The sequence below is a fragment of the Canis aureus genome, chromosome 9 (assembly GCF_053574225.1).
Source record: "Canis aureus isolate CA01 chromosome 9, VMU_Caureus_v.1.0, whole genome shotgun sequence".
In the NCBI taxonomy this organism is placed as follows: Eukaryota; Metazoa; Chordata; class Mammalia; order Carnivora; family Canidae; genus Canis; species Canis aureus.
The window spans coordinates 44486159-44509608 of record NC_135619.1 but is presented as its reverse complement, the minus strand read 5'-3'; the positions used below and the strand labels follow the sequence as shown (position 1 = coordinate 44509608).

General features: G+C 37.4%; 1 protein-coding gene and 1 long non-coding RNA gene across 20 annotated transcripts in view; one reads left to right on the top strand and one right to left on the bottom strand.

Annotated features, from left to right (window-relative positions):
- GPHN (gephyrin) overlaps window positions 1-23450 on the bottom strand; it is a 620043-nt gene that overhangs the window by 45098 nt on the left and 551495 nt on the right. For all 14 annotated transcript variants that reach the window (XM_077909682.1, XM_077909670.1, XM_077909673.1 and 11 more), the window contains one exon: window positions 8084-8205. In XM_077909682.1, coding sequence (XP_077765808.1) covers window positions 8084-8205 — 122 coding nt within the window. The remainder of the gene's footprint in view (window positions 1-8083; window positions 8206-23450) is intronic.
- LOC144320764 (uncharacterized) overlaps window positions 1-23450 on the top strand; it is a 141942-nt gene that overhangs the window by 52976 nt on the left and 65516 nt on the right. The window lies entirely within an intron of this gene.

Here is a 23450-nt window from a genome sequence, read left to right as displayed (position 1 = left end):
CATACTTTCTGGTCTGTTCCTATGGCTAAGGTTTTTGGACTCACTGTGAAGGGACCCTATAAGATTCTTCTGGACAGTTGTATATTTTCTAGGTTCCATGGAAAGAGGGTGGTATAGAAAAAAATGGCAAGGCTATCTAATCTAGGAGATATATCCCTATTAAGTACCATGCATAAAAGGTTACCAAGACACACCTTCAACATCCTAGCCTTCAATGAGCTTATGGGCTGGTAGGAAAGAAAACAACCTTGACTTAATAGAAACAAATCCTTTTTCCTCCCTGTTTAAATAACAAAAATAGCAATTTCTCTAAGAAATTTTATCAGGAAAGAGAGGAAAGGGCAAAGGGAAAAAAAAAGAGAAAAATAGAGAAGAAGCTATGTGCTCAAATCATGACTATTTTAACCAAGTCTGGCCATGATTATCTTGGCTGGAACTTAGAGTATACTCTACTCATTTACCTATTCAAACTTCCTCATTTACTATAGACTCCTCCCCATATTACGGAAACAGTAGTAGCTCATGTTGCCTAGGAAGACAAAAGGAGACTTACAGGTTATTTAACCAGCCATGGAGAAAGGAATACTGGGGCATCTACTATTCCATATTCAAGGTAGAAATAGGATGGTGCTTAGAAGGAGTGTATCCCTATAAACTCACACCAATTTGTGCCAATTAGAAATCTCTAGATTTGACCAGTTTCATATTCAGGTCAGACTCAGTTTTCTCTCTTTTTCTGTTACCACCTGACATTTATTAAATAGCTACCATGTGCTGGCACTCACTGTTCTAATTGCTGAGGATACGACTTGTTTGAAAACTTGTTTTACATGCCTACCAACAGTTGAGGACAGCAGTTGTTTTATTTACCACTTCACCTCTGCTATCAACATAGCTTTGTATATGTCAGACACTCAACAAATGGTCATAAAATGGATAAAATAAAAATTTAAAGATACGTCAAATAATTATGGGTATATGCCAAGATTTAGTTATACAGGTGTTCACTGTATAATTAAGAAAGGTTAGGTACAACCTAATATCTGACATCAAAGGACTGTATAAATAAATAACATTAAACTTTATACTGAGAATAATATATAGGCATTTAAATGATATTGCAGAGGACTATGTAATAATATAGACAGATATCTATGACACACTGAGTGAAAAAGAAAAGTTAAAATAAGACTATGATTCCTCTGTTTTCGTATACTCCCACACATATGAACTGTACACACAGACAATTGAAGAATGGAAGAAGAGTAATACTGGGTAATGGGATCAGGTATTAATTTCCTTTCTTTGCCTTTTTTGGTGAACTTATATTCTCTAAATTTTCTTCGTTAAACATTCATTTGTTCTAAGATTAAAAAGTTAAATTAAAAATGTACACTAGAACATTTAGAACAATGGCCCAAGTGCATAACAGAACTGGGCCAGGAATAGAAGATGATTATGTTTTCTCCAATCTAAAATCTTTCAAAGTCTTACCATGAATTACTCTGTAAACAGTATTAAAAGATACCACGTAGTCAGTACAAAGCTGACAACTTCAGGTAAGTCTTTTTTGCACAGCTGATTTGTAACTCACAGGTTATGTTCCCAGAGTCTCTACATAAAATTGGTTGTATGGAACTTAGAACAAATTTCTAAATAAACATCTATAAGTACTATAGATGGTGGGTATGATTCGAGGGTAAACAAACCAACCTTAATTTAGCTCATAATGTTATTAGTATATTGCTGACTTACTCTTTAGTACTAGCCTAAATTATGGAAGCAAGATGGAAGACTGAAGAAAGAATACTGTAAAGCATTTTCTTATGAAATCTTCCTACCTACCTTTCTTTAGTCTTTTCCTGCTGTCAAATGTACTTCTTGCTAGACCCCCAGTATCTTGCTATGCTAAGAATCTGATGTGGTCATGCTTAGTTAAGAGTTTGCCCTCTGCCAAAGAACTTCAAGTTCTAAGTGATTCGCTTCTGTTCATTCAGGACAGTGGATTTACCCAGATGTTGGATGTCTGGTTTAAACTCATGTACATTAATATGCAAACAACTCCTTCTCAGGTAAAATGCTCTTTAACACAGTTGGATCTTTAAATATTAGATTATTGGAAAATACAGCAAAGTGAATAGAACACATTTAGCTAGTGTATGGGTTATCTGGGCTTAATAAAACATGTCTCCTCAATAGGCTGTATCTTTAGGGTTGGGGAACAAGGAGATTAATTGTACCACTAAACTATTCTCGTGCTTCCATGCCTTTCACCCTTTCACTTCTCAAAATGCTTTTTTCCCCTTCCCTTCTCTTAAGGTAGTGACGGAGGAGCTTTATATGGTGAGTAGGAAAAGGTAATAATAGGGGTGACCATTTGTGAATCTAAGTCATTCATAAGTTGAGTAATATAGGCCTGACTACCAAATTGTCATATATTCACATTGTGTGCAGGCTCTCTTCCCATATTTTCCTCTCTCCTTCATCCTCCCACTCCTGTAGAAGATATGGTGAACTTGGTATAACTAATTACCCAAAAGTAATAAATGCTGCAAAAGCAGCCCCAGCAGCTGTGGGAAGAAAGGTAAAGGAAAAGATTATAAAAGGAAGACCATAATAAATCCTCCTGCCATTTTTCCCATGTCTAAAATCTATGTATCACCTAAAGATTTGGATTTTGTCATTCAAGTCCTTATAGCTCATTTATAATTACAGAGTCAATATGTAATTCACAATTTAAACTAAATTTTCCTCTCTGGCTTTTGAAATGTTCATAGCTACTATTTACTAAGGGGTTTTATTTATTATAAATGGAGGCAGCGTATTTAGTTTAACCTTAATATTAATGAAATGTGGATGATAACTCCAGTTAAAAGGGTAATAGGATGGTAGAGCAAAAGAAGGGACCTTGAAGTTAAGACAGGCCTGGGTTGAACTTACTCTGCCTTTACTAGCTGTATGACTTTGAATGGGTTGATTTTTTTAAGCTTCAGTATTATTATCTCCAAAATGGGGATAGCCAGCTCTGTATTTCAAGAGACTTAAATAGGATACATACATGAAAGAATGTACTTAGTGATATATATACACACACACACACATATATGTAATGGGTAATATGTATGTATGTAATATATAATACATATATGTATATATGTGTATATATTACAAATATAATAAATATGTAATACATATATTGGTTAATATATATAGGATAATATGTAATATATATATCTATATATGTAATGGGTAATATGTAATACGTATATACGTGTATATATGTATATATATATACATATGTAATGGGTACTCAGTAAAGACTGACATGTTTGCGGTAAGGAGACTAGAGATTGGCTAGGGAGGATGGAGAAGGATTGGATCAGAATTGAAAACTTTCCTCGTACTCATAACTGTCTTTTTAATCTCTGTAGTATCAAAGACTGGTACAATGCCTGACAGAGCATAATTCCTTGTAAAACTTTGTTGAATTATTAGAGTCTGATTATCCATATATAATATAATCTCAATTCTCCCACAGGTACAGAATATGCACTTTAGAAAGGTAGCGGAATAGAGGGTGAGTTAGAGGGGAATAAGACTTGCGGCATGGATACCAGTTAAGATACTAGTGTCATATGTCTAGGCAAAAGTAAATGGAACCCTGAAATAAACCAGGATGGTAGGAATGAAGATATGGGAATGTAGAGGAGAAACACTAAGGAGGGAACGTCTATATGACTCAAGTATAGGGTGAGTGAAAGAGAGGGGCTGTGATGACTCTTGTTCAGGTTTCTTCTGGATTGGGTGACTGGCTTGTGGCAGTCACTGAGACAAAAGAATGAAAGGAAACGGAACAGGGAGGTAGTGGGGAGGGGTAGTGAGAGAGATGGGGCGTGGTGAACTTAGTTTTGGACAAGTTGAGTTTGCAGCATCTATTGAACTTAAAAGAAAATGCACTTAGTAAGGAGGTTGATCTAGGCACGAGCTCAAAACAGAGATAAGATTTGGGAGTCATTAGCATAAGGAATTAGAAGGACACAAAGCCAAGAGTGAGCCACAGGGACCCCAAATTTAGGGAAGGAGCACAGGAAGAAGAGTACAAAAACCAAGAAAGGATAGACTACAAATGGAGCTTGAAGAAATGGAAATCATGTATTGCTAGAGAGGGATGTAAAATTGTAGTAGAGAGACCTAATAGTGGATTTTGTAGGTATTTTATTTGTGTTTATAGTCACATATCCTTTTGATGAGGTTTTGTGATCCAGATGAAGAGAAATCAACATTGACACTCTTCTGTTCTGTGTAATAGCCTTTACAATGTCTTTTGACTTAATCTCTTTTTAAAAAACTCTACTCCCACATGTGAGTTTAAACTCTGGAACTTTCCAAAACATTTTTATTACTAGTCTATAATTTCTGGTACATTTTAGCACATATAATTGCAAAGGCATGATCTAATGTCTGCTTCTGCTTTGTATCTTCAATAGCCTTCGTGTTAAAATCCATAGTAGATGAATGATTAGATTGACAAAATCCTTATTATTTTCTGTGATCCATGGACTAGCAGCTTGGTATCCTTGGGAGTTTGTTAGAAATGCAAAATCTTGGCCCACCTCACTTTTGTTAAATCAGACTCAGCATTTTAAATAAGATCTTCAGGTGATTCTCATAGGTACATAACACATACTTCCCAACTAAACAATTAATAAACAAATTATATTTTTCTTATTTCTAGTCCATCTTCAACTTTAGCCCATGTGATATACCTTGTTTAAATTATCTTTCTAAATACTGGTTATGTCAATTCTGCTTTTAAAAAAAGTTTAAAATTAAGTGAGTTGGGTCTGCTTGGATTACAAAGCCTTTCAAAATCTGGCCTTAAATTTCTACCAAATTGACCTCTATTATCCTTCTTCCTGAACCTCCTGCTCTAATCAGTCTGGCCTGACCCGAGTAGCTGTTTATTTCTACTTCTCTACTCCATTTTATTCCTCTAGTTTTTGTTCATTCCTCATTTCCTATTCAATTAACACACTTTCTTTTTCTAACTATACAAATTCTATTCATTCTTCATGTTTTAGCTAACAGTGTACCTAACCACTAAACCTAATCACTCTAGCACATAGTGATGATTCTCTTCTGACATATTTATAGTTATTATCTTGTCCTCATAATGATAGCTAAGAATTGTAGATTGTTAATTTCAAGAGTTAATTCCATTTCACCTCTGCCACTAACTTGTATAATGCTAGGCAAGTTATTTAATATCTCTGAGTTTCAAAATTTGTCTTTTTTAAAAAAAAACTACCAGGAACCCCAACAGTATTGTGTTCCACATGTTGTGAGAAACTATGTCTTATGAAATATATCTTAATGTACATAAAATATTTATACATGAATACTTTTAAAATACAGTTGTTAATTCTCAGGTATTTGAACACCCTATCTATAATCTTCACTATACTCTAGTTTTAAATAAAATGTACAATAAGCAAAGGCAAAATTTAGCCCAATTTAATCCAAGTAAGTTATAGAGTCTTAATCTTCAATTTTAACATTTATTATTAAAGTTATGGTTGGTGATAAGAATAAGAGTGGAGAAGTAGAATCATAGAATTGAAAACTTGACACCAGCCTTTTTTTAAATATAAGAATAGAGCTCTTACTTCCTACTTTTATCTGTCATAGCTGAGCAGGGGTTCTGGGCTTGCTGACATTCTTGAGCTATTTCTCTTCCTGCTTTACACAAAGTGTAGTTTCTCCCATGACCCTCTTGTTTCCCTGGAGAGCTTCACAGAGAGGCTTCTGTATAACATTTGCTTTCATTAGCAAAAGGCTACATAGGAATGAGAAGAATGAAGAGGGAGGCAACCTTCACAGAGTATCAACAGGCTGAGATTAAATGTACCTACCTTGTTCTCTTTGCTAAACTCCCAGCATAGATTTCCATTAGAACAGTTATAAAATCTTTCCACCCACATTCCACCTCTGCATTCTAAACCATTTACTCGGGCCTCTTCAATATAGCACTCTAAGACTGAGAGAGTCTAGATTTGCACTGTTGTATTTTTAAAAATTGTTCAGTTTTATGGACGATATTTCCATCGGAGAAAAGGATATACACTAGAGATTTGCATATTCTCACAATTGCCTATATCTTGCTTATTATTTTATTGTTCTTTATATGCTGTTTTCAAAGTACATTTTGGAGTTATATGTAATATCGATATTAATTATTAGTAAATGTCTCTCATAAATCAACAGTTTGGGCCCCAGACAACTAAAATTATTAGCATATCAACATGAGGCTTTCAATGGTGTACTGATAGCATATAGAGTATATCAATAAGCATTTTTTTAAATACAAAAGTACAAAAATTGGAGGAGTGGACAGAATTATAGTCCAGAACAGCTTAAGGCAAAAGATGAAAAAAAAACAAAAAAACCCCCAAACAAACAAGCTTCTTTTACCTTATAATATTTCTTAGAGTTCATTAATGCACTTGAAGGCAGGGCCAGAGGCAGTTGTGGATGGGAAACAAATCCTAAACGATCTGGTGAGTTGTCCTCTAGAATTTCAGGACCTGCTCTGTGCTTTTGGAACTCTTGGGTTCCTCTTATCTCTTTTGGGAAGTCAATTTTTGTCCTCTTTAAAGGTGTATCTACATCAGGATAACTTTTAGGTTTATATGAAAGGACAGGTTATTGGTCAGGCCCAAATTCAAATAACCACTCCACCGCCCCCCCCCCCCTTTTTTTTCCCAGTGGGTTTTTTCTATTCCCTTCTAAGGACTAGGGAACCTGGGTCAGGGTGATACTAAGTAACCTGTGACACTGTCTTCACCAGCATGGGTTCTAAGTTGGCTGGCTACTTAGCTATGACCTTCTCTAGAACTAAGCATCCAAGTAAATACAAATGGTGAAGATTTAAAAAGTAATGACATTTGAAAATATGTCTAAATAGCCTCTATTTCAATATCCTCGAGAAAGAAAAAAAAAAAAAACAGGAGGAAAGAAGAGAACTTTAAAAAGTGAAAGAACATAAAAGCTACTCCTTTTCATGTTATTGGTAGGATGCTGTGTCCAAGGTTTGCATTAGGTTTGTGTCTAGGTTGAGCTTAAGCTGGGGTATAGGTGTCAGAGCAGATCTTGTGAAATGGTAAGTAAGGCAGAGCCCCTTCAAAAGCACATTTGCTGGAAAATTCCTACCTTTCTCTGGGGAAGAAGGATTCAGACAGACTGAGCTTTACTTAGTTACAAAGTAACTAAGTGATACAAAGTGATAAAGGAAAGGGGCAATTATGGGCAGCAGATACATCATGCTTCACTCAGATTTGTCTCCTAGCTCTGTCGCCACCAGGCTGACCTTTGAGGATTACTAAAAGCAGGCATGCCTCTTGTGAACTGGAAATCCTGGTGAGAGAGGGCTGAGTAGTGCCACATGGTAGTGGGATGCTCTGAAAGAGAAGACTTGCTTTTGATCACATGTAAAAACCCTGCTGGACGTTCATAGAAATCCTTGGGGAATTTAGCAGAGGGCTGAATTAATTTAGAATATAGAGTAACATGCTCTTAGATATGGGCAATTCTAGGCAATGTGCCTCCCTTTGTACTTATAAGTGGGTGAAGCCTAGAGTAACTTGGGTTACATAAGATACCAAAAAATCAATATAAAAGTCTTAGGAAACAATTGTACTTAAATTGCAAAGGAGCAGTTAGTGTTAATTTTAACATTCTTTATCTTCTTATTCATATCTTTCCTGCCTTTCTTGAGATAAGTGAGTGTAAACAGGAATAATACCATCACCATTAATTCCATTAGAATAAAGCCAATGCAAACAAAAAAGATCCTTGTAAACTTAACATACTCATAGGAGAGCAAAAATATTTCTCCTATTGTAATAGACAATATCTATCCCGAAAGGACATAGACGTGTTCATTAATTCTTTGGCTTCTGGAGAATGAGATGAGTGAAAATTATGGTATTAATTTTTTGTCTCTTTAGCAACAGTTCTACCTAGTTAGTACTCCCAAAATTCATATGTGTACAATAACAACTTCCAAATAAAATCCAATACTTACTTGTCTCCCACAATTCCCAAGTTGATTGTGGGGTAACCATGTTCCTGAATTGTTGCTAAGAGGGTTGAACGATTGCTGTCTCGAATCTTTCCTGGTAAGAGGTCATCTTCAGGATTTAGCAGCTACAAAGCCAAAAAAACCACCACAAATTATTCTCTTAGGATAATATTGACTATGGTTAATGGAAAAGAAATAGATCTAGTAAGCAGAGTTTACCTTATCTAACACCTACAACAATATCTGGAACATAAAAGATACATGCCCAAGAGATCTCTGAATAAATATTGAGAGTACAGGAGATTGAAAAAAATGTTCTTCCAGAATTAAAAAGCATGCAGAAATTTAAATGGTGACTAAACAGCAGGCCAAATATCATACCTGCTTTGGATACAATTTGACAATAATGCTCTGTAGATTGGCCTTCCCAGTGGTTGTTCACCACGATAAACTAAATAAAATAACTTCCTTTTTCCCTTCCAATAATATTTTCCAGTTTGTCTTTCAGTGAGAACATCTGAGGTAGAGATTATGTGACATGATATTCTCAAGAATGAAGAGAAGGATTGTTTATATTTTGTCTCAAGCTTTTTTTTATCTCTTTTCTGAAGTGAGATCAACAGTACCAAAGAAGTCAAACTTATTTGAAGAAGAGGGAGACAGGCGTCTTGTCTCTTTATTAGCAAATTTAAACAAGTAATACTTAACTAGATATATGCACAATTATTCTATGACTCTGAATTGAGTCACTCTTTAGAGATTTAATATCTATCATTATGTGTCTATGAAAAAAATTATTAGAAGCTTATTCTATGTTAGGATGCTCCAGTGAGGCAGTGTGGTATATAGTAGGAACAGCTTGGGATTCAGACAAGATTCAAATTCAAGTTACCCAAACACATTACCCCTAATGTTTTCATTTATAACATATAGTAATAGTAACTACCTTGAAAAGTAGTTGTTAGGATTGACTGAGGTAATGAACACTTAGTTAATATGGGTAAATATATAATAAATATGATTCTCTTCCTAAAAAGCACTTGTTTTACCAATTGCTCTCATATTTTACTCCTAGATGCTATAATAGATGGAATTATAGTCTATGGTGTGAATGCAGATTTAGATTAGATTATAAAATACTTAAGAGGTAGGGGTCCTTAACACATGCAGATACACCAACATACAACTTTAATTTATACATCAATTTCAAGATGGATTTTGATTTCAGAAATATAAAATGAAAAAAAAAGTACATATTGGAAGTGAGGAAATCTGGAAAATTATCTTAGGATGTTGAAGGCAAGCCTGCACCTTTCAAATACTTAGACTGTTAATATGACTAATACCCAAGGCTTCATATCTCAGTTCTCCCAAACAATAACTGCTAGCCCCTTCAATCTTCCTTCCGATTCATTGGTGATACCAATGAGTGGCAGGCCCTTTGGCTTTACATTGGAAAAATAGTAGTTTTGCAACCAACTGTCCCCTTAAAATAATCTTAATCAGTGTCACTGAGAGTCTTCCTTTCAAATATTGCATTAATTTAACTTAATCAGATGCCATGTGACATTGCAACTCACTTTCATCCTTAGTCACTGGCAGAGCTTAGAAAATTGCTATTGCAGTGGTGATATAGATTAATTTTCTGATCTTAATTAACACACAGTTATTGAAGTCACTATAATTTTATAAAGGCCAAGGCTTACAGCTCTTGAACTCCATTAATTAGACAAGTTGCTTCAGAAAGAAAACTGTGTGGTTATATAATTTTTTTTCACAAAAGGGTACCACCAACTAAATAATAGTCCCTGTTACTAAGGTGTTTTCTTTGCCATTCACAAGTTCCTTTCTGTTATTTTGCTGCAAACAGTTCTAGAATTAACAGAACAGTTAAAGATCATTGGACAACTGGTTATTTATCTGTAAAATTGACATAACTAAATAATATCTGGTTAAATGAAGGTGTGGGATTTACAATGCATTTTAAATATCTTCAAAGCAAATAAACAATTGAATGGGAGTATAAGTCCGAATATAGGATAGATTCACAATATTTCCTTTTAAAACTTAATTGTATTTTCTGGTATCATATACTTCTGGTCATCTTTGAAATGATGCCTGAAACTTGTCACAGTTAAAATACAAAAGAAAGAAAAATACAAAATAAAATAACACATAACTCATTATCTCCATACCTTATTACTTTCCTGTGTATCATGTATTAAATTTCAATTTCTTGTTTCTGTTCTTATCAATGGTGCCACTGTCTTTCCAGCTTTCACAAATTTAACTTTTGATTCTTTTAATTTCCCTTTCTAGTCCACTATCTTCCCAAAGATCACAATCCTTAAGAACATCCTAATGTATCTCTTCCTTGACCCTATGTTTTCAATCACTATCTTACCACAGCCTCTCCTCCATTGCAGACATTCAGCATGTCTCAATGTTTGCAAATCCTTGTAATTGGCTATCACACCTACAAACTCTTTCCTTCTGAGAAATAAAACAGAAACATCAATTTGCAAAACTACTACTTGCATAATAGATAAACTATGAAATCATGACATGTAACTCAAACAACTATCTTAAAGTCAAATTGCCTTAATACAGGGCAGCCTGCGTGGCTCAGCGGTTTAGCACTGCCTTCAACCCAGGGCCTGATCCTGGAGACCCCAGAACAAGTCCCACGTCGAGCTCCCTGCATGGAGCCAGCTTCTCCCTCTGCCTGTGTCTCTGCCCTTCTCTCTCTTTGTGTCTCTTGTGAATAAATAAATAAAATCATTAAAAAAGTTTTGCCTTAATACAAACTTGTTTAGACTTATATGTTCCAATGCCATGGACAAATTGAGACCATGATAACTCCACATGGACTCATGTGCTCCAAAGATAAGAGTGTTTCAGCAACTCATCTATTTTGTAAATCTGATTAGTCTCTGCCTAGACCTTACTTATTAACTGCTACCTTAAAATCACTCCCAGTTCTCATGACCAACCTCAGTTCTCAGAATCCTGTAACTATCCTTCTGTAATTTCTTCCTTTTGGGACACTACTGGGAATGTGCCACAGTGATGCTCTCTCTTGCTCAGAAACTTTAATATATACTGCTTTGCATGATCAATAGGTTTCCCTGGTGGTCATTGTATTAAGACTTTTCATAGTCATGGGGTCTCACCAAAACTTAGGCAAGACCTCTTGCTAACAGTATTCTCATGTTGGTTACATTGCACTTCATGAAGGTCTCTTAAGCCTCTTTGCTCTGGAGATTCTTTGCCTGTAAATCCAGCGCTTACTTAAGGTCTAATTCTTTTTTTGTTGAGCTCCCAAAACTAGCTGATATTTATTTTGTTTTTTGTAAGAATAAGGTTCCAATGACTATTTGGTTATCTGATCAAATTTGTTTCAATTGTTTTCCTTGTGAAGGTGCTAAAACATTCATTTGATGCTAATCATTTTATTTGTCAGCAAAAAAGATGTAGCTTTTTTGGCTACATTGTTGTGTGTCTGTAAGAATTTTTCTTTATGTGTGAGAAATTGGCTTTGGAAGAGATCTCTACCCATTCCTGCTAATCTTTAGGGTTAGCTATTAGGGATTCAACCTTAGTGCTAAGGACTTTAAACATAACATATAAGCAGTATTTTCCCATTTGGCTGATTTTAGCTAATGAATTCCTGGGTTCATCTAATAATAAACTTGTGCCACCTCTTGGCATAACTCTGGCTTGTTTTATTTTTCTTGCATTTATCTTTCTAAAAAGCATAAATTCAAGGTGCTTTGGTGGCTCAGTCAATTCAGTGTTCAGTGTCTGACTCTTGCTTTTGGATGTCTTGATCTCACCATCACGAATGTGAGCCCTCCACTGGGTGTGGAGTCTACTTAAAAATAAATAAATAAATAAAAAGCATAATTCATCAAGAACAATCTGGAATTCCAGTGGTCATTTTGGAGTACATAAGACATGACCACATTTATCTACTTAAAAGCACATTGAGAACAAAGGGGAATACAATTATGTATATTCAATGATTAGTATTTTTATTGTTATGCCAAGCTTCAAAATGAAGCTTAAATAAAAATGTAAAAAATTTAAAATTGTTTTGTTCAACCCTTACTAGGTTGTCTCTCTCCTTTCTAAAAGAGAAATCACTTACCTTATTTTAAGAAACATCCTTCTTCGTTTCTATTCTTCAGAGATTTAATCCTATTTTTTTTTTTAAGATTTTATTTATTTATTCATGGGAGACACACAGAGAGAGGCAGAGACATAGGCAGAGGGAGAAGCAGGCTCCCTGTGGGGAGCCTGATGTGGGACTCAATCCCAGGATGCCTGGATCATGACCTGAGCCAAAGGCAGATGCTTAATCACTGAGCCACCCAGGTGCCCCATTCCTATGGTCTTGATTGAATTATGAAAGGTCCTAAGATTAGTTATAACAACTGTCCTTTTTTATCTTTTGAAATGGGTTTGAAATGCTTAGTCTGCATCTAAGACTTTTTCCCTCTTTGTAAAGGGAAAATAATCAGACTTTTATAGTGGTCACTAACTCTTTTCATATACCTTGCAAGCAGCTCCCTCATACATTCCTACTTTTCTTTCTCCCTTTTCTAAAAAACATAATTAATTAATTGATCAAAAACCAATTCTAGTCATTATGAACACAATTTAGGAATACTCAGATTAAAAAAACAAAACAAAAGAACACTCAAAGTCCAGATAAACAGATCTAACACAAAGAGAGGGGAGAAAAGTCAGATTATAAACTCTAATGGAGCATGTTCTTTATTCTATATAGCTTTTGATTAAAGTCTGGGAAAAAGGTTTTCTTTTCTTTTTTCTTTCTTTTTTTTTTTTACAATTTTATTTATTCATTCATGAAAGAATGAAAGACACATAGAGAGGCAGAGACATAGGCAGAGGGAGAAGCAGGCTCCACATAGGAAGCCTGATGTGGGACTTGATCCTGGGACTCCAGGTTCATGCCCTGAGTCAAAGGCAGACACTCAACCACTGAGCCACCCTGGCATCCTGCAGAAAAAAAGTTTTAATTGAGAGTTAAACTAATTGTCTTGGTTACTGGATTATAAGAAAGATAAAAGAACATTCAGAACTTTCAAACACTATTTAAGAATTTGGTTTATTGTAAGTACAGAAGTTTACAAATTGTATTTGAAAAAAGTCCACATTCTATTTTTATTATGATGACTTTTTGTACAAATTAGACTGATTTGATAATCTTGGTTTAAAAACTGTCCTGTATTTTCTTTCTGACTTTAACAGCATGTAAGAAATTATGCTAGAAAAAAAAAAAAAAGAAATTATGCTAGAATGATATTCTAGTTTAATTTTAATCTTTTAAATTTCCTTTACTGGTTTTGCTACAAGATAGAAAAATTTATATTAATCTAATATGAGAATGATAATATGGAAAGTGTGAAAAGGTGAAAAGAGGCCGATTAGGTCCAAGTCATGCTACCCCAAAATATGGCAATTAGTACCCTGGATGTTTCAAGTTGAAGGAATTTGAGAAATGGCATATATAGGAAGGACTTTCTGATCTTCCCCTAAGCAAGTCATAAAACCCTTATGTGAGAGGTACCTTCCCTATGCCTGGAGGAAAGGAGCATTCTTTCTCTGAAGATAAAGGGACTTGGAGGAATCTGAATGAATAAGCCTTGCTAAGTTTCCCTCAGTTTACTACACTTTCCTCATACCCTTTATCCTATCATCTTTTCCCATGACTTTCCACTCCTCAATCCTCCTAATATAAAAATGTTCATATATATTTAACATTTCTTTAGGTCTTCGTTTTCTTTTTTTTTTTAATTGGTGTTCAATTTACCAACATACAGAATAACCCCCAGTGCCCATCACCCAATCACTCCCACCCCCCGCCCTCCTCCCCTTCTACCACCCCTAGTTCGTTTCCCAGAGTTAGCAGTCTTTACGTTATGTCTCCCTTTTTGATATTTCCCACACATTTCTTCTCCCTTCCCTTATATTCCCTTTCACTATTATTTATATTCCCCACATGAATGAGAACATATAATGTTTGTCCTTCTCCGACTGACTTACTTCACTCAGCATAATACCCTCCAGTTCCATACATGTTGAAGCAAATGGTGGGTATTTGTCATTTCTAATAGCTGAGTAATATTCCATTGTATACATAAACCACATCTTCTTTATCCATTCATCTTTCGATGGACACCGAGGCTTCTTCCACAGTTTGGCTATTGTGGCCATTGCCGCTATAAACATCGGGGTGCAGGTGTCCCGGCAGTTCATTGCATCTGTATCTTTGGGGTAAATCCCCAACAGTGCAATTGCTGGGTCATAGGGCAGGTATATTTTTAACTCTTTGAGGAACCTCCACACAGTTTTCCAGAGTGGCTGCACCAGTTCACATTCCCACCAACAGTGTAAGAGGGTTCCCTTTTCTCCGCATCCTCTCCAACATTTGTTGTTTCCTGCCTTGTTAATTTGCCCCATTCTCACTGGTGTGAGGTGGTATCTCATTGTGGTTTTGATTTGTATTTCCCTGATGGCAAGTGATGCAGAGCATTTTCTCATATGCATGTTGGCCACGTCTATGTCTTCCTCTGTGAGATTTCTGTTCATGTCTTTTGCCCATTTCATGATTGGATTGTTTGTTTCTTTGGTGTTGAGTTTAATAAGTTCTTTATAGATCTTGGAAACTAGCCCTTTATCTGATACGTCATTTGCAAATATCTTCTCCCATTCTGTAGGTTGTCTTTTAGTTTTGTTGACTGTATCCTTTGCTGTGCAAAAGCTTCTTATCTTGATGAAGTCCCAATAGTTCATTTTTGCTTTTGTTTCTTTTGCCTTCGTGGATGTATCTTGCAAGAAGTTACTGTGGCCGAGTTCAAAAAGGGTGTTGCCTGTGTTCTTCTCTAGGATTTTGATGGAATCTTGTCTCACATTTAGATCTTTCATCCATTTTGAGTTTATCTTTGTGTATGGTGAAAGAGAGTGGTCTAGTTTCATTCTTCTGCATGTGGATGTCCAATTTTCCCAGCACCATTTATTGAAGAGACTTTCTTCCAATGGATAGTCTTTCCTCCTTTATCGAATATTAGTTGACCATAAAGCTCAGGGTCCACTTCTGGGTTCTCTATTCTGTTCCATTGATCTATGTGTCTGTTTTTGTGCCAGTACCACACTGTCTTGATGACCACAGCTTTGTAATACAACCTGAAATCTGGCATTGTGATGCCCCCAGATATGGTTTTCTTTTTTAAAATTCCCCTGGCTATTCGGGATCTTTTCTGATTCCACACAAATCTTAAAATAATTTGTTCTAACTCTCTGAAGAAAGTCCGTGGTATTTTGATAGGGATTGCATTAAACGTGTATATTGCCCTGGGTAACATTGACATTTTCACAATATTAATTCTGCCAATCCATGAGCATGGAATATTTTTCCATCTCTTTGTGTCTTCCTCAATTTCTTTCAGAAGTGTTCTATAGTTTTTAGGGTATAGATCCTTTACATCTTTGGTTATGTTTATTCCTAGGTATCTTATGCTTTTGGGTGCAATTATAAATGGGATTGACTCCTTAATTTCTCTTTCTTCAGTCTCATTGTTAGTGTATAGAAATGCCACTGATTTCTGGGCATTGATTTTGTATCCTGCCATGCTACCGAATTGCTGTATGAGTTCTAGCAATCTTGGGGTGGAGACTTTTGGGTTTTCTAGGTAGAGTATCATGTCATCAGCGAAGAGGGAGAGTTTGACTTCTTCTTTGCCAATTTGAATGCCTTTAATGTCTTTTTGTTGTCTGATTGCTGAGGCTAGGACTTCCAGTACTATGTTGAACAGCAGTGGTGAGAGTGGACATCCCTGTCTTGTTCCTGATCTTAGGGGAAAGGCTCCCAGTGCTTCCCCACTGAGAATGATATTTGCTGTGGGCTTTTCGTAGATGGCTTTTAAGATGTTGAGGAATGTTCCCTCTATCCCTACACTCTGAAGAGTTTTGATCAGAAATGGATGCTGTATTTTGTCAAATGCTTTCTCTGCATCTAATGAGAGGATCATATGGTTCTTGGCTTTTCTCTTGCTGATATGATGAATCACATTGATTGTTTTACGGATGTTGAACCAGCCTTGTGTCCCGGGGATAAATCCTACTTGGTCATGGTGAATAATTTTCTTAATGTACTGTTGGATCCTATTGGCCAGTATCTTGTTGAGAATTTTTGCATCCATGTTCATCAGGGATATTGGTCTGTAATTCTCCTTTTTTTTGGTGGGGTCTTTGTCTGGTTTTGGAATTAAGGTGATGCTGGCCTCATAGAACGAATTTGGAAGTACTCCATCTCTTTCGATCTTTCCAAACAGCTTTAGGAGAATAGGTATGGTTTCTTCTTTAAACGTTTGATAAAATTCCCCTGGGAAGCCATCCGACCCTGGACTCTTGTGTCTTGGGAGGTTTTTGATGACTGCTTCAATTTCCTCCCTGGTTATTGGCCTGTTAAGGTTTTCTATTTCTTCCTGTTCCAGTTTTGGTAGTTTGTGGCTTTCCAGGAATGCGTCTATTTCTTCTAGATTGCCTAATTTGTTGGCGTATAGCTGTTCATAATATGTTTTTAAAATCGTTTGTATTTCCTTGGTGTTGGTAGTGATCTCTCCTTTCTCATTCATGATTTTATTAATTTGAGTCTTCTCTCTCTTCTTTTTAATAAGGCTGGCTAATGGTTTATCTATCTTATTAATTCTTTCAAAGAACCAACTCCTGGTTCTGTTGATCTGTTCCACAGTTCTTCTGGTCTCGATTTCGTTGAGTTCTGCTCGAATCTTTATTAATTCTCTTCTTCTCCTGGGTGTAGGATCTATTTGCTGTTTTTTCTCTAGCTCCTTTAGGTGTCAGGTTAGCTTTTGTATTTGAGTTCTTTCCAGTTTTTGAATGGATGCTTGTATTGCGATGTATTTCCTCCTTAGGACTGCTTTTGCTGCATCCCAAAGATTTTGAACGGTTGTATCTTCGTTCTCATTAGTTTCCATGAATCTTTTTAATTCTTCCTTAATTTCCTGGTTGACCCTTTCATCTTTTAACAGGATGGTCCTTAACCTCCACGTGTTTGAGGTCCTTCCAAACTTCTTGTGATTTAGTTCTAATTTCAAGGCATTATGGTCTGAGAATATGCAGGGGATGATCCCAATCTTTTGGTATCGGTTCAGACCCGATTTGTGACCCAGTATGTGGTCTATTCTGGAGAAAGTTCCATGTGCACTTGAGAAGAATGTGTATTCAGTTGAGTTTGGATGTAAAGTTCCGTAGATATCTGTGAAATCCATCTGGCCCAGTGTATCATTTAAAGCTCTCGTTTCTTTGGAGATGTTGTGCTTAGAAGACCTATCAAGTATAGAAAGAGCTAGATTGAAGTCACCAAGTATAAGTGTATTATTATCTAAGTATTTCTTCACTTTGGTTAATAATTGATTTATATATTTGGCAGCTCCCACATTCGGGGCATATATATTGAGGATTGTTAAGTCCTCTTGTTGGATAGATCCTTTAAGTATGATATAGTGTCCCTCTTCATCTCTCACTACAGTCTTTGGGGTAAATTTTAGTTTATCCTATATAAGGATGGCTACCCCTGCTTTCTTTTGAGGACCATTCGAATGGTAAATGGTTCTCCAACCTTTTATTTTCAGGCTGTAGGTGTCCTTCTGTCTAAAATGAGTCTCTTGTAGACAGCAAATAGATGGGTCCTGCTTTTTTATCCAGTCTGAAACCCTGCGCCTTTTCATGGGGTCATTAAGCCCGTTCACATTCAGAGTTACTATTGAGAGATATGAGTTTAGTGTCATCATGATATCTATTCAGTCCTTGTTTTTGTGGATTGTTCCACTGAACTTCTTCTTAAAGGGGAATTTTAAGAGTCCCCCTTAAAATTTCTTGCAGAGCTGGTTTGGAGTTCACATATTCTTTCAGTTGCTGCCTGTCTTGGAAGCTCTTTATCTCTCATTCCATTTTGAATGAGAGCCTTGCTGGATAAAGTATTCTTGGTTGCATGTTCTTCTCATTTAGGACCCTGAATATATCCTGCCAGCCCTTTCTGGCCTGCCAGGTATCTGTGGAGAGGTCTAATACTCCTCCCCCTAAAAGTCAGGGATTTCTTGTCTCTTGCTGCTTTAAGGATCTTCTCCTTATCTTTGGAATTTGCAAGCTTCACTATTAAATGGCGAGGTGTTGAACGGTTTTTATTGATTTTAGGGGGGATCTCTCTATTTCCTGGATCTGAATGCCTGTTTCCCTTCCCAGATTAGGAAAGTTTACAGCTAGAATTTGTTCAAATACATATTCTGGCCCTCTGTCCCTTTCGGCGCCCTCGGGAACACCAATTAAACGTAAGTTTTTCTTCCTCAGGCTGTCGTTTATTTCCCTTAATCTATCTTCATGGTCTTTTAATTGTTTGTCTCTTTTTTCCTCAGTTTCCCTCTTTGCTATCAACTTGTCTTCTATGTCACTCACTCGTTCTTCCACCTCATTAACCCTCCTCATTAGGACTTCTAGTTTGGATTGCATCTCATTCAATTGATTTTTAATTTCTGCCTGATTAGCTCTAAATTCTGCAGTCATGAAGTCTCTTGAGTCCTTTATGCTTTTTTCTAGAGCCACCAGTAGCTGTATAATAGTGCTTCTGAATTGGCTTTCTGACATTGAATTGTAATCCAGGTTTTGTAACTCTGTGGGAGGGAGGACTGTTTCTGATTCTTTCTTTTAAGGTGAGGTTTTCCTTCTAGTCATTTTGCTCAGTGCAAAGTGGCCAAAAGCAAGTTGTATTGGGAAAAGGAGAAAAAGAGAGGAGAGAAAGAAGGAAAGAAAAGAGAAAGAGGAAAAAAAAAGGAAGAAAAAAACGAAAAAAAAAAAAAGAAAAAGAGAAAGAAAAAGAAAGAAAGGAAAAAAAAGGGGTGGGGGAAGGAAACAAATCAAAAAGCAAAACAAAACAAAACAAAACAAAAAGAACCACGGGGGAGTATCTTCTGATTCTGTGTACTTTAAGTCCCTTGACTTCCCCTGGAACTTGTCCGTCTAGCTGGTCTTCTGGGGGAGGGGCCTGTTGTGCTGATTTTCAGGTGTTAGCAGTTGGGGGAGTTGCTGTGCCCCTGCCTGGTGCAGGGCTCAGTGCGGGTTGTTTACCCCGTGAGGCCCCAGGAGCAACAGCCCCAGTGGCGGGGCCGCTCTGGAAACCTGGATTCAGCCCCCGCAGGAACTCCGGAGCTCTCCGTCTGCAGGGCCTGGAGGCTCCGAGCGGGGCCGCTGATCTGCTCAGCTGGGGCAGGAGCGTCCTTGCTGTCCTGGGCCCTCCCGGCCTCTGCCTGTCCCGGGGGAGGCCGGATCCTGGGCTGTGTCCCGGCGCCCTGTGCTCCGGAGCCTGCGCTGTTGGATTCGCGCTCCCGGGCCGCGCAACCCCCTCCGCGGAGCCGCCGCCCGAGCCCCCCCCGAGCTGCTCCTGGAACCGCGCAGCCCCCTCGGCACGGAGCCTCTTCCTCTGCCCGAACCCCCCGAGCTGCTCCGGGTCCCGCCGTGCGCGCTGCAGCCCTTAGGGAGCTCGGCGCACTCTCCTGGGCGCGCAGTTGCTCTGTTACTGTCCCAGGGAACCCGAGGGCATCCTCGCCCTCCTGGGTCCTGCTCCAACTCCCTGCGAGCCCCTTTCCGCCCGGGAAGGTCGGTGCAGCTCCTGCTCCTCCGGGACGGGGCTCTCCTGTCCTGGGGACACTCGCCCCGGCCTCAGCCTGGCTCCTCGCGGGGCCCCTCCCCCTTGGAGGCCTTTGTTTCTTTATTTCTTTTTTCCCCGTCTTCCTACCTTGATAGAAGCGCGAACTCTTCTCACTGTAGCATTCCAGGTGTTCTCTCTTTAATTCTCAGGCCGAATTAATAGATTTTCAGGATAATTTGAAGGTTTTCTAGGTAATTTGGTGGAGACAGGTGATTTGGAGACCCTACTCTCCCGCCATCTTGCCCCTCCTCCAGGTCTTCCATTTTCTTATGAAAGTTCTTATGTCACATAAAACTTGTATTAGATAAATGTGCATGCTTTTTTATGGCTAATCTCTTTTGTTACAGGGGTAACAAAATTGAGAACTTGAGACACTTAGAAGATGAATTCTTTTTTTCAAAAAGATTTATTTATTTATTTGAGAGAGAGAGGGAGAACGTGAGCAAGCTAGCATTAGTAGGGGGCAAGGGAGGGAGAGAGGGAATCCAAGCAGACTCCCTGTTGGAATGGAGCCCAACGTGGGTTCAATCTCATGACCCTGAGATCATGGCCTGAGATAAAATCAAGAGTCAGATGCTTAACCGATTAAGCCACCCAGGCATCCCAATGAATAAATCTTTAAAGAAATCTTGTTTTAACTCCAGCTCATTCAGAACTGTAAGAATATATTCACAGAAAGTTACATAGCTAATACAGAGAGGTTCCAGTACTCTTTATCCAGTTTCCCCAATGGTAACATTTTATATATCTATAGACTAATATTAAAACCAGGAAACTGACATTGGCCTAAGGTATTTGTATACTTCTTTGCCACTTTGCCACATTAATAGATTTGTGTAACCTGCCATCTAAAATCAAGACACAGAACTCAAAGATATCCCTCATGCTATGTCTAATAGTCACATTCTTCCTCCTCTCCACTCCTAACCTATGGGAACCACTAATACATGTTCCATCTTTATAATATGTAATAATCTTTTACATATTACATATTTCCCCCCATTCAGTATAATACCATTGAGATCCATCCAGGTTGCTGCATGTAGCAACAATTCATGCCTTTTTATTGCTGTTTCCAGTTATGGGAATTACAAATAAAGTAGGCCACTCATATTTAATATAATTATTGCTATGTTAGGGCTTACATCTGCCATTTTATATTTTGTTTCCTGTTTGGGTTTTTTGTTTGTTTCCTTTTCTTTACTTTTTGCCTTCCCCTGGATTACTTAAATTTTTTTAGAGTTCCACTTTGATTCAACTGTATTATTATTATTATTTTAAAAGATTTATTTTAAAGAGACAGAAAGAGAGAGAGAGCACATGCATGGAGGGGAGGGGCAGAGGAGGAGGGAATCCTAAAGCATGCTCCCTGCTGAGTGTGAACCTAGCATAGCTCAATACCAGGACCCTGAGATCATGACCCAAGCTGAAATCAAGAGCCGGTTGCTTATTGACTGATCCACCCAGGCACGCCTCACCTGTATTATTTTTGAGTGTATCTCTTTTGCAGATTTTTTTAGTAGTTGCAAATAAATATGAATGTTCATCACAGCACTGTCTATTTCAATTGTGAGAAACTGTAAACAAATTATGTATCTAATAATAGTTTAGAGCAGGATTTGGAGATTAGGAGTTACTAATGTACTCGGAAAGCAGTTTCTTGGGTAACGAGCACTAATCAGATTTGGGAGTTTTAAAAGAAAGTGGATAGTTATGAAGGAAAGGCAATGAATGCAGGTCTCTCTTTCAACAAATCTAGTAGTCTGTAGGAGGGAAATAGTGGAGTAGCTCAAGGAGGCAACAGGATGTTTAAATATAGGTTTTCTTATAATAGTGGTAATCTCTGTATATTTGAATGTAGAAGGGGGATGAACCACTAGAGAGAAAACAATCAAACACACACACACACAAATAATTAGAAACTAAAGAACAATCTACTTGTACCTTTAACTTAGAAAGAAGTACCATTTCCTTTTAGACTGGAAGAAAGGAAGACAGCTAAAGGCATGGGGAAAATTTTGGGTTAAAGAGAAGATGAGGGATCCCTCATCTAGCTCAGTATGACAAATATCTCTTAGCTTCATTTTTTTCCCCTAAAGGTGTTGAAGTCATCTGCCAAAACTGAGAGAGAATGGTTGTTACTGAGGTTTAAAGAAGATACAGATATGCAGCTGATTTCTGTGTATTGATTTTATATTCTGCCATGCTGCTGAATTCCTCTATGAGTTCTAGCAATTTTGGGGTGGACTCTTTTGGGTTTTCCACATAAAGTATCATGTCATTGGAGAAAAGTGAGAGTTTGACTTCTTTGCCAATTTGAATGCCTTTTACTTCTTTTTATTGTCTGATTGCTGAGGCTAGGACTTCTAGTACTAAGTTGAACAACAGTGGTGAGAGTGGACATCCCTGTTGTGTTCCTGACCTTAGGGAAAAAGCTCTCCGCTGCATTTCTAAACACTAATAATGAGACAGAAGAAAGAGAAATTAAGGAATTGATCTGATTTATAATTGCACCAAAACCCAGAAGATATCTAGGAATAAACTTAACCAAAGAGGTAAAGCATCTGTATTCTGAAAACCACAAAAACACTCAGGAAAGAAATTGAGGAAGAAATAAAGAAATGGAAAAACATTCTATGCTCATAGATTGGAAGAATAAATATTGTTAAAATGTCTATGTTACTGAGAGCAATCTGCACATTCAATGCAATTCCTATCAAAATGCCAATGATATTTTTCATAGAGCTGGAACAAATAATCCTAAAATTTGTATGGAACCAGAAAAGACCCTGAATAGCCAGAGGAATGCTGAAAAAGAAAACCAAAGCTGATGGCATCACAATGCTGGACTTCAAGCTGTATTATACAGCTGTAATCATCAAGATAGTATGGTACTGGCACAAAACAGACACATAGGGGATCCCTGGATGGCTCAGCGGTTTAGTGCCTGCCTTTGGCCCATGGTGTGGCCCTAGCGTCTAGGGATCAATTCCCACATCGGGATCCCTGCATGGAGCCTGCTTCTCCCTCTGTGTCTCTGCCTCTCTCTCTGTGTCTCTCATGAATAAATAAATAAAATCTTAAAAAAACAAAAAAACAGACACGTAGATCAATGGAACAGAATAAAGAACCCAGAAATGGACCCTCAACTCTAAGGTCAACTCATCTTTGACAAAGCAGGAAAGAAAGCCAATGGAAAAAGGATAGTCTCTTCAACAAATGGTGTTGGGAAAGTCACAATGTAAAAGAATGAAACTGGGCCATTTCCTTACACCATACTCAAAGGTAAACTCAAAATATGTGAAAGACCTAAATGTGAGACAGGAATCTACCAAAATCGTAGAAGAGAATATAGGCAGAAACCTCTTTGACCTTGGCCACAGCAACTTCTTGCTAGACACGTCTCCAGAGGTAAGGGAAACAAAAGCAAAAATGAACTATTGGGACTTCATCAGGATAAAAAGCTTTTGCACAGTAAAGGAAACAGTTGACAAAACCTAAAGACAACCTATAGAATCAGAGAATATAATTGCAAATGTCTTATCAGATAAAAGTTTAGTATCCAAAATTCTATAAAGAACTTATCAAACTCAATATCCCAAAACCAAATAATCTAGTTAA